The 12,462-nt window shown below is 38.6% G+C and overlaps 1 protein-coding gene across 3 annotated transcripts in view; it reads left to right on the top strand.

Moving 5' to 3' along the window:
• The window catches only part of fras1 (Fraser extracellular matrix complex subunit 1), a 518,960-nt gene that overhangs the window by 241,405 nt on the left and 265,093 nt on the right, over positions 1–12,462 (top strand). For all 3 annotated transcript variants that reach the window (XM_059988734.1, XM_059988733.1, XM_059988732.1), the window contains one exon: positions 2,242–2,376. In XM_059988734.1, coding sequence (XP_059844717.1) covers positions 2,242–2,376 — 135 coding nt within the window. The remainder of the gene's footprint in view (positions 1–2,241; positions 2,377–12,462) is intronic.

Raw genomic sequence — 12,462 nt, 5'->3', positions numbered from 1 at the left:
TCTGATTTGCAATTGGATCATGGCTGATTTATCATCCCTCTCATCCCCCTTCTGCTGCCTTTTTTCCCGTAACCTTTAAAACCCTTACTAATCAAGAACCTGTTATCCTCCACTATAAATCTACCCAATGGCGTGTCCTCCACTGCCATCAGTTGCAATGAATTCCACCGAATAACTACACACTGGTAAAGAAAGTCCTCCCCATCTCTGTTCTAAAGGGACATCCTTCTATTCTGAGGCTGTGCACTCTGTTCTAGACTCCTCCAAAATTGGAAACATCTTCTCAACATCCACTTTTATCTAGGCCTTTCAATATTCCATAGATTTCAACGAGAACTTGAGCGAGTAAAGGACCAGAGCTATCGAACACTCTTCATTCCAGTGAACCTCCTCTGGACCCTCTTCAATGCAACACATCCTTTCTTAGATAAGGAGCCCAAAACTACTCACAATATTCCAAATGTGGTCTGCCCAGCGCCTAGTAAAGCCCCAGCACTGCATCTTTGCTTTTATATTCTTGCCCTCTTGAAATGAATTCTAAGATTGCATTTGGCTTCATTACTACCAAATCAATCTCAAAGTTCAAAGTACATATATATCACCATATACAACCCTGAGGTTCATTTTCCCATGGGCATACTCTGCAAGTCTATAGAACAGTAACTAAAACAGGATCAACGAAAGATCTACCAAAGTGCAGAAGGAAACAAACTGTTCAAATGCAAATATAAGTAAATAGTAATAAATAATGAGAACATGAAATAGCAAGATAAGGAGTCGTTAGAATGAGATTGTTGGTTTTGAGAACGTCTCAATGGATGGGCACGTGAGTGTAGTTATTCCTTTGTTCAAGAGCCTGACGGTTGAGGGGTATTAACTATTCTTGTACCTGGTGATGCAAGTCCTGAGGCTCTTGTACCTTCTACCTGATGGCTGCAGCAAGAAAAGACCATGGTCTGGGTGGTGGTGATCTCTGGTGATAGATGCTGCTTTTCTATGACAGTTTTTCATGTAGATGTGTTCAATGGTTGGGAGGGCTTTAATGCACTGGGCTGAATTCACTATCATTTGTAGGAATTTCTGTTCAACGACATTGGTGTATCCATACTAGCTGCATCACAGCCTGGTAGGGAAACATCAAAGCTGTTGAATGGAAAATCCTACAACAGATAGTGAATTCAGCCCAGTACATCACAGGTAAATCCCTCCCATCTATTGAGCACATGAAACACTGTTGATGGAAAGAGACATGTAACCGAATTGCTCCCCATTTATAAAATATTGTTTTTTTATTGCTTCTACCAATATGCATGACAATACACTTCCCCTGTACTGAATTTAACCAATTTTCAATCCACAGTGCTTTAGCTTATTAAATCGAATGATTTTTAACTTCACCAACTTGATCTATTGTCTTCTGAAAATACACACAGACAACCCAGTCCTTACCAGCTCTTTTCAGTAATTCACTTGAGAACTGCAATGGACTGAAGGCAAAGCAACTTTTGAGCCAGGTGACAGAAACATTGAAAAAAGCCTGGGGTTGCCAATGGCATTTGGACTAGATGTGTGATTTTTTTTTGGCTCGCAAATGGTGCATCCATGCAGCATGAGCAGCTCACAAGAGTAACAAAGGAGTCAACTCTGAACATACTGCTGCTTCGGCGGAGATGGTGCATCTTTAGCGGAAACAAAATGTAGCAGCTACTTGAACAAACCAATGCCACTGCTAGAGACCAGGCATGGCGAATTCTTGTATGACACACCCTCTGATCAATCCAATAATAATGTTCAAAAAAAATCAAAGAAATGTATTCGATCCTTTATTAGCAACTAGCAAAAACATGGTCTTGAAGCGATGTAACTTACGAAACTAAAATTAGTGATATTAAGCATAATTAAATGGACTTAAATGACATTAAGTAGAATTATGCAATTTCAAATGTAATTATGATACCCAGTGGTCCCCAGCTCTAAACTACTGGAACAAACTCTGAATATGTAACTAAACCCTTTGTTTTTACCATGCCCCCACCCATGTGACGAGCTAGCATAATAAACATAATAAATGTGCAACACAAAACACAATGCAGATAGAAACAGATGCATGGCTCCTATACACAAGATATAGTGGTGGTGTCAGATTCTTGTCCAATAACAGTAGTTCTTTGTTTTCTACTGTGTCTTATTTATAAGACGATTCATATGGTCTTAACTGTGATTTATCTTTCTCCAATGCAGTGTGTGACAAGTCGTGTGCCACATGTCAAAGTGAATTTGAGTGCACTCTGTGTAAGGACTCCTTGCTGCTGAAGAATGGCCAGTGTGTGACTTCTTGTGGGGAAGGGCATACTCAGGATCATTTGCTGTGTACAGGTATGTTTTTAATAGTTTGGACAATTAATTCTTCGAAAAATCCCGTTCATCTTTCCATGTAATTTAGTTAGGTCCAATGTTTTGTGTGAAACATGAGGAATGTCTGTTTACTCACCGTTACATTGGCAGAAAGTCCGTGGAATTACCACGGAATCAGTAAAAATGTCTAAAATTAGCAGATTCTGGGTACCTGGGACAAGCTCCAATTTTTTATGCTGCAGTTTACTACTAAAAATAATAAAACATATGAATATATAAATAAGGGTAAGCTAACTAACCTTTTGCTCCTCTTTCACCATTTACTTTGCTCTTTTTTGTTAATTCCTGGAATGGAATATGATTGGTTAGGCTAGCTTTTTTCTCATTGTGTGGGCCAAGGGATGTACAGAAGAAACTTGTATCGCCTACATTCAAACAATTGTGTATAGATTTTGGCCTCGTTTAGCATTGTCCAGGGATCCCTGTACTGATTCTTTCACTACGAATAAAAGCAAATGAACTCCCTCATCCCAATCCTTCTCGTTTTCAATGCAGAATGTCTTAATCATGGTTTTAAGGGTAGAATGGAATCTTTCCAAGGCCCCTTGTGATTCTGGATGGTACGCAGACGACATAATTTGTTTAACTCCCAGTTCCTAAACTATCTGGTGGAATACTCCTGAAATAAATTTACTTCCTTGATCAGACTAAATTTCTTTAGGCCAACCAAATAAAGTGAAAAAAGTTATGAGAGCTTTTGACACAGTTTTGGCTTTCATATTTCTGAGAGATACTGCCTTGGGAAGTCTGGATGCTGTACACATGATGGTTAGCAAATACTGATGGCTGGCTTTATTTTTGGCAATGGGTCAACACAATCCACAATAACTTCAGAAAAGGGTTCACCACTGGGGTGTCCTGATTAGGTTTGCCCACAACCTGACAAGTATGACAAGTCCTGCAAAATGCTGCAACATCTTTCTTCAAACTGGGCCCGAAGAATTGTTTCAAAACTTTGTTCACTGTTTTATTCACACCTAGATGGCCACCCAAGGACTTACTATGGGCCAAAGTTAAAATTTCATTCCTATAAACTTTAGGAACTACAACCTGATGAACAATTGCCCATTCCTCACTTGCAGGAATGTCAGGTGGTCTCCACTTCCTCATTAACACTCCATCTTTGAAATAATACCCAACTGACACTTTCATAGTTTCATCATCGGAGAGAGCTTTTTCTTTTAAAGCTTCAGTCTTAGGGTCTCTGCTCTGTTCTGCTATAAACTTCTTCCTAGATAGAGATAAATCTTTCTCGTCAGATTTTATATTTGGATCCTGGTGAAACAATGAAGGCAGAAAAGTCCCTTACACGTCATCAAAACCTGAATCCCGATTTTGGCTATCATAGATAAAAGAACCATAATGCACAGAACTATCTGCACTGGCTAACTTCTTAGCCATACTTCGAGTTACTGTGCAGGAGGGTTAAAAGTCAGAATCCATCTTTACATTATCAGTGATTGGCTTAGCTGTCAGCTGCACTGCAGGAACAACTTTACCAGCTGCTAGATCATTTCCTAACAACAGCGAAACACCTTCCACCAGTAAACTGGGTCATAGTCCTATTTTAACTGGTCCTGTAACTAACCCTGACTTCAAAACTACCTTGTGCAGAGGTACAGAAACAACATCACCTCCAGTACCTTTGATAAGGTTTGCCTCACCAGTGGCAGTCTCATCATTAAACATAAGAATACTGTCTAATATAAGTGACTGAGAAGCCCCAATATCTCCAAGAATTTTCACTGGTACTGGGGTTGTCTCTTCATTCACTGACACAAACCCATCTGACATAAAATGATCGAATTCTTCCCTAACTCGTTCAGACATCTTAGCCTTTGACAGAGCTTCATCAGAATGTTTGGACCCCTGTGGGTTTCTGAGACTTGCAATGTTTTAAACACGGGCGTCTGGGACTGCCTCTTTTTCTTTCTTCTTCTTTAAGAGGAAATAATTGGCCATAACATGACCAGATTTCCTACAGCAGTGACAATTAAGACCAGAATGTTTCTCCTTTACTTGCTTCCCTTCATCCTTGCCTTTGTCACTAGATCCAGATTTAATTTCTGGTTTACCCTGACTATGCTACTCTTTTGGAAGATCTTGCTTGGGGTAAACTTAAATTTGTGGGTTAAGGCAAACTCATCTGCTAACTTAGCAGACCCCTGCAAAGTGGCAGCATCCTTCTCATCTAAATATGTCTTTATGTCATTAGGGACGCAGCTTTTAATTTCTTCAATTAAAACCAACTCTTTCAGTTTCTCAAAATTACTATCCACATTTTTAGGTGTGCTCCATCTTTCAAAACACACACAGACTTCTCATAAGCAAATTCCACATAAGTCTGGTTCACAGATTTCTTCAAATTTCTAAACCTTTGCCAGTTCATAGGCTTTAAGCACAGCCAGCTTCCCTGTCTCATAATTAGCTGCATCTTCAGTTGACAGGGCAGAATAAGCCTATTGAGCCTTGCCCTTAATTACACTCTATAACAAGAGAGGCCAGCTTTCTTCTGACCACTTTAGGTTCTGAGCCACTTTCTCAAAATGTTGGAAGTATTAATCAACCTCAGCCTCATCAAATGGAGGGACTAGTTTAACTTCCTGGATGGTAACAAGTGGTACAACCAGCTCCCTAGAGCCAGAAGTTTGCCCCTCAGGCTTTAACCTCTCTATCTGTATCTCAAACTGCCTTTGTTTTTCTATCTCGGCAGCTTCTGAGCCTTAAACTGCCTCTGTTTTTCTTTTTCCTCAGCTTCTAATTTAAATCTCTCTAACTTCATTTGTTCCAGTTGTAACTGGGTCTCAAGTTTACTTTCAGGAAACCTCTCTAATGCCTCCCCCTCAGATTCCTCCTTGTCTATGTAGTGGTCAGCTATTATCCTCTGAATCTGTACCTTTTTCATAGACCATTTTACCTCATTAAGTTTTAAATTTTTAGCAACAAGTCATCCTCTTTGGCCTTCTCTAATGCCTCAGAGGTTGGTGATTCCAGAAATGCATCAATATCTATTGCTGCTGATTTCCACACACAAGTAAATCAAAGTAGCCAATGAGATTGATAATCAATCAATCAATAAGCTTCTTTGTTCAGATCCTGGACAAGCCCCCAATTTTGTTATGAACTGTAACATTTTAGAAACGAACCAGCAGCAAGAGATTTCACTGAGTCACGTTTTAATGTTAAAACCACTACTCAGTCTTAAAGTGGTAAAGTAGAAAAGTTCAGTAATCCACAAAACAAGTGAGTGAGGGGAGAGATTTGTAATCCAGGATATAATGTAGAGAGAAGGTAATTATGAAGGGTCACAGGTTCCTGGCTGGGTAAATGAAATAACCATCGCCAAAGATCTGGTCATTCCAAAATCCACTTGACATATCACCAAGTGACAGTCACAGGAATATCGTCTTCAAGTGGTTACCATAACACCCAGAACCCAGGAAAAGGGCCAACAAAAGTGGTACCACAGCATATTCCAACAAATCCACACACATGGATTATACGAAGTGACAGTCACACATCTGTTGTTCACTGGGTGCCGATAATCAACCCAACGTTTTGGGCAAGGGCGAGTATGGAACTCCCAGTCTTACGATGACAGCAACAAAACTGAAGTATCAACAGCTTCTAGTCTCTCTCTCTCTGTTTAAGTCCACATCAGGCTGCTACAGCATGTGACTGACATCATAGTCCCACCTCACTCAGGCACTCTTAAAGTAATATTCAAAGTACAAGCCTGTGTAACTCATAATTGACCACACGATTTATCTTTAAATGACAAAAGACTTTACCAAGTTTACACCCATGTCACTGTAGGGAGTGATTGTCAATTTATATTATATTACTCTTCTATAAATTTTTGATTTTTATTTATTTTAATAATCCATAATTCTTCCATAATTCAGTCTTGCTATACTTTTGCAAAACCTGCTCTTCCATTTAGATAGATTTCCTTAAACTGTCTTGCAGTTCAAGGTAAATATATTTGCCTGGGTTTTAAATAATTATCAGGATTAAAGTACTGGAGAAACCCATGGAGTTCTTCATCAACAATTCTGCTTTGTAAAGATACTGGTGATCTGAAACAAGAACAGAAAACGTTAGAAATACTCTGCAGGTCAGACATAAGAGAAACAGTTACCATTTTGTGTGTATATAAGATTCTAATGTAAAGTCATTGACCTTAATGCCGTTTCTTTCCACAGACGCTGCCTAACCTGCTGAGTATTTTCAGTAGTTTCTACTTGTATTTCAAATCCAGTTTTATGCTGCTAGAGATGTAACTAGATTAGTAATCCATGTATTTGAACAACTTAGAAAATTCCTAATCAGGGAAGTTACGTTCAGTTAAGTAAGTAAACTGGAGTTTTAAAAGAAAAGATGGTATCAATAATATTGCCATGAAACACTTAGTTTGTTATAAGAATGCATTTAGTATTATCCTTCAAGGAAGAAAATGTACTATATTTAACCAGTCTTGTCTCAAATGTGCATTACAATGTGATTAACTATTAACTTACATCAGAAATGGCCTTGAAAACCTTTTGACTCAGGGTCAATTGAATAGATAATAAATGTTCATATCACGTGAGGGAATTAAAAACCGGTGCTTACTAGAGCAAAACGAACTAAAAATGATCCCAACGTTATTAAGCCAGAAGATCCAAAGCTTAGTCAAACTCCTTACTGAGTATCTTGTGTTTGATTTTTCCGATAAATGTTATATGCTTATTGTTTCCTTGACCAATGAATTATCATATAAACAACATAAGCAATAATATAACAAGCACATTTTCTAAGGCCTATTCTGACCTTGTCACATTTGTTACTCAATTTCCAGTTATTCTTCAGTTACTGAGATCTTGTAGTTACTGTTGAGTGCCTCCTATTCACTCACATGAATATACGTATCATTGGAAATCTGTTGAAATATCCAAGAAGTTACCATTTTTAAAGCCCTGAAAAGCTTAACAGAAAATTGCAATGGATTTTTCTTTGCAGTGGAGCCAGTTAATTCTTGCACAGTACAATAGATGAAAAATTAAGTGTTGGAGAGCTACTATCTTCTGGGCAGTCTGCAACAAAATGTTTTTTGATGAATAATTTTAAATGGAACCAAGCCAAGATTTAGTCAGCAGCATAAAGAAGCCACATTTTTTGGTATTTATAAGTTGCATAATATTGCTCTCTTCACCTCTGATAACCGAGCTCAGTTACTAAATCACAAACATGAGAAGTCTGCCAATGCTGGAGATTCAGATTAATGGAGGAACTCAGCAGGTCAGACAGTACCTATGGAAGACACTCGGTGTTTCGAACTGAGACCCTTCATCAGGTCTGGGGGCGGTGGGGGGGAGATGCCTGAATTAAAAAGGCAGCAGGAGGAAAAAGGCTAGCTGGAAGGTGATAAGAGTCATTCGACCCTGACAGTGCAGCACCACACCCTCAATCTACTCTGAATGCCTGCACCCTAACAATCTACACAGAAACATTTCACTTCTTTCACCGCTACTCTGAATTGTCACTCCAGGTGGAGCCCCAGATTTCTCCATTTCATCCAGTTTATCCAAACTAACTGTTCCTTTCAGGTGGTCCTTGTTTTTGGTCTCTGTACTTCAGCAGCATTGATTGTGGTAAGGCTGGGGACAGATATATATATATATGTATATAAAATGGATATTTGCTTTGGTGGGAATTGGTTGAATCGAATGCATACAAACAACTATTCTCTTACCCCGTATATTCGATGGGATGTTTTGCAGTTTCAGTTGCCTGTTTACGGAATCATGGTGCATGCAAAGAATTTATTCACCTGCACTAAATAATAAGATTGTGTGCTGTGAATTATGCATCGTATTGACGATAAGAAGCTGGTGATTAAGTACTTTGAGTGTGGCACTGAAGATTCTACAGACCTCATAAAAAAATTTGCAGACTGTGGCTTTGCCATAAATCATTCTCTGCCATTCCTTATCATATCTTCAATTTTAGTGAGAGTCATGCAAAATCAGTTACTCTAATGTAGTATTTTACATCAAGTAATTTAGATGAATGTACTGTGGATTGATTCTGGTTCTCATGCCATTTGGAAAATAATTTCCATATTTCATGCCTTACCGGCTACTGTTTCAAAAGTAACAGCAAAGCAATGTATTTCTATAAGAACAGTTGGTCCCAAATGTCCATATGCGCTATCTGACCCCAGACAGTGAAGGGCATCCAGTCACTAAATATAAATATGTCAGAGCGGAAGGCAAAAACCTCTTGACCAGAGCAACAGAGATCACTGACTGTGACCAGAAAAGGATTAATTGCCTTTATAACCTGGGAGTAATGAGGCAAATAGTCTACCATCCCAAATTGAGTTATAATACCTTAGAAGAGTCTGACTTTGAGTCCTGATGAAGGGTCTTGGCCTTAAACGTCAACTGCTTACTTTTTTAAATAGATGCTACCTGACCTGCTGAGCTCCTCCAGCATTTTGTGTGTGTTCCTTGACTTTGGGAACTTGTTAATTTAAATGGCTCTGTGTCATTACTGGGCTGAGCATTTTATGACCAAGTACTCGATAGCTTTGCTTCATGGTGCTGGAGACCTGGCTCCAATTCTGACCTCAGATTCTGTCTACATGGAGTTTGCATGTTCTCTTTTTAACTGTGTGTTTTCTCCTCTCGGTTCCCTGGTTTCCTCCTAGATTCCAAAGTCGTAGGTTAATTGGATGCTGTAAATTACCCCTTGTATGTAGGTGTCTGGTTTGGTCAGGGTGTGGGGAAAATAAGAATGTGATGAGGTTGAGAAAGGAAAGTGTATTGATAGCCATGTTCAGAGGAACAACAACATAGGACAACATCAAAATGTTTGCAAGTAGTGCAACAACGCGGTAGCTACCTGAATACTCAATAAGTTGTTACTCAGTGTAAGTACTAGAAATTAAAAAGGATGCTAGGATTTTTTTTGCAGTCTTAAACTTTAATTGAAACTGTTGAGTTCCCTGTCTTATTTTGATTTATCATTTTTTTTATAATTGGAAAATTACAAGTGTCAACTCTATGTTTTTTGCAAGTAAATCTAAAATTAATGAATACGTAATTAAGTATATTCTTTGATGCCCAAATAAATTGACCATGATTTTCTCCCCAGGGAAAGAAATTATTCTCATCACTGACTTTGAAGAAAGTTGCTGCAGCAATCTAGCAATTCCTTTAGTGTAGATTTATAGTAAGAACAGAAAATGTTGGAAACATTCTGCCACTCCATAATGATGTGCTTTCTCTCCCTGGTGATGTTGATGAAGTTCTTTTATCTGAAATCTCATTCCACAGATGCTGCCTAGCTTACTGAGTGTTTCCAGTATTGTTTTGTTTCAAATTTCAGCATCTACAGTTAATTTTCTTCTGTCACCACCTTTCACAATATTATTTGTTGTCAGGCATAAAGCTCTAGATTCTTCATATCTGACTGCAGTGATGTCACTAAACAGGCCTAGGAACCAATTATATTGAAAATAATTTTTTCAAGCTGCTAACCAGGAAATTAAATAAAAACTATTTTAAGTGCAATTCTCAGGTGAGTGCAAAATACATTACATGTAGCTACCAATTCTAACCAAAACATATTGGCGCAGGTGGCGACCCCCACCGATTTATTATACTAGTGTGACGCACCCTCAACTCCAATAATAATTGTTCTAAAAGTCAGATGTATTCGAACCTTTATTAGCAATCAGCAAACACAAAATCTTTAAGTGATGAATCTTAAGCATACCCAAGTATAAGTTAAGTGTAATTGAGCATTCAACAAAAGAAATGATATCTGTTTGCCCCCAGCTGCAACTTGCCTCAAACAAAGCATGAAGATGTAACTTATTCCCTTCGCTTTTACCCTCTCCAACTCGTGAGCAGCTACCATAATAAATATGCAACATAGAATACAATGCAGATAGAGACCAGATACATGGACCCTACAATACAGGTCAGTGCATAAACACAAGATTAGGATAATATAAATTTTATTTTTAAAGAAATTAACAAAGAAATAAAACAAGAAATATTTATTTGAGGGATACTAGTTCACATTTGCAAAATTGCAGTTTTATCGTGAGTGAAGTTATTTCCAGTCATTGAGGCTTGGTGCCCTATTAGTTACACATCATTCAGCTAGGTATTGCATTTTCAGGCATATTACAGGAAGAATGGTTTGTAAATAGCCTAAGTTCTCACAGTTCAGTGACTTCCATTTCTATATCAGTGAAAATTATAGCAATGCATCTTGTGGGATATATTGACAGCAACCTCTGTGTTTAAATGCACGTTTGTAATATGCTGAATGTTGCTGCCTGTTTAACGAAGACAAACCTTGACATTGTCAGCACCATTGCATGTAATGTGCAGCTCTGCAGATTGTCTTCGGATAGCCACGAAACAAAGAAAACAATGGAAGTCGTTCAAAGAAAAACATCAACCATCCCCCCCCCCCAAAAAAAACAAATCTTGCAAACACACCCCTGCCCCCCACACGAAAAATAAAACGAGGAAACAGCGCCAAACAGCAAAAAAAGGTTGAAAACACGGAATATAAAAAAACCCATAAAACTGAAAGTCCAATTGGAGCTGCAGTCCTCAGTCTGATCCGTAAATTGCAGAATCTAGTACCATCCTCCGACAGCATCGAGGGGGGGAGAGAGAGATCACTCGAACGCAGAGGCCTTCCTTCAGGGACAGCGAGTGACAGACCATCACATACAGATACCTTCCATTGGGAGCAGCGAGTGAGAGTCCGTCACACAGATTTGTTGTGATCATTATATTGAGCAGATAACTATTAGGACAATACTGAAGCAATGTTTGCTTCAAAGCCTTTCAAACCCTTGTAGATGGGTGCACTTCTTTGCATCAGTGTCCCCACATCTTGATGATGAGTAGCTCTGGATGCCAATCCAAGGAGGTGCATCATAATATATAAGCTGGACTGAGGTCCCAGGAAACGATACTGCTTTCCTCCAGTATTAACTTTTAATATATAAGCTGGACTGAGGTCCCAGGAAACGATACTGCTTTCCTCCAGTATTAACTTTTAATATATAAGCTGGACTGAGGTCCCAGGAAACGATACTGCTTTCCTCCAGTATTAACTTTTAATATATAAGCTGGACTGAGGTCCCAGGAAACGATACTGCTTTCCTCCAGTATTAACTTTTAATATATAAGCTGGACTGAGGTCCCAGGAAACGATACTGCTTTCCTCCAGTATTAACTTTTAATATATAAGCTGGACTGAGGTCCCAGGAAACGATACTGCTTTCCTCCAGTATTAACTTTTAATATATAAGCTGGACTGAGGTCCCAGGAAACGATACTGCTTTCCTCCAGTATTAACTTTTAATATATAAGCTGGACTGAGGTCCCAGGAAACGATACTGCTTTCCTCCAGTATTAACTTTTAATATATAAGCTGGACTGAGGTCCCAGGAAACGATACTGCTTTCCTCCAGTATTAACTTTTAATATATAAGCTGGACTGAGGTCCCAGGAAACGATACTGCTTTCCTCCAGTATTAACTTTTAATATATAAGCTGGACTGAGGTCCCAGGAAACGATACTGCTTTCCTCCAGTATTAACTTTTAATATATAAGCTGGACTGAGGTCCCAGGAAACGATACTGCTTTCCTCCAGTATTAACTTTTTGGTTAAAATGAAGAACCTCTTTGTGTGAAGCTGTTGGGTGACTGCTGTTGGGGAGAAAGCCTTTTCAACAGCACTTTCAAGCTATTAATTAAATATTGGAATATATTTTAAAAACTTGACAGCTTTGAGTAACCTCACTCCTTGCCTGACGTGTACCCACTTTGTGGTACTCTCTCCCCTGAACAGTGCACTTTTAAGTTATTTGTCATTTTACACACTTAATGCATGCATTCATTGGCATTGACTATGGTTTCATTTAAATTATTAAAAACCTCTGGAAATATAGGAATGTTTGTCTGAAAGTTAGAAGTTAAATTGGGCAGTGACATCGATGGGTGGTTATTAACTGTAAGTTCGTGATT

The sequence above is a fragment of the Hypanus sabinus genome, chromosome 14 (assembly GCF_030144855.1).
Source record: "Hypanus sabinus isolate sHypSab1 chromosome 14, sHypSab1.hap1, whole genome shotgun sequence".
NCBI classification, from domain to species: domain Eukaryota; kingdom Metazoa; phylum Chordata; class Chondrichthyes; order Myliobatiformes; family Dasyatidae; genus Hypanus; species Hypanus sabinus.
The sequence above is the reverse complement of the archived record's forward strand: the minus strand, read 5'-3'. Positions and strand labels throughout refer to the sequence as shown.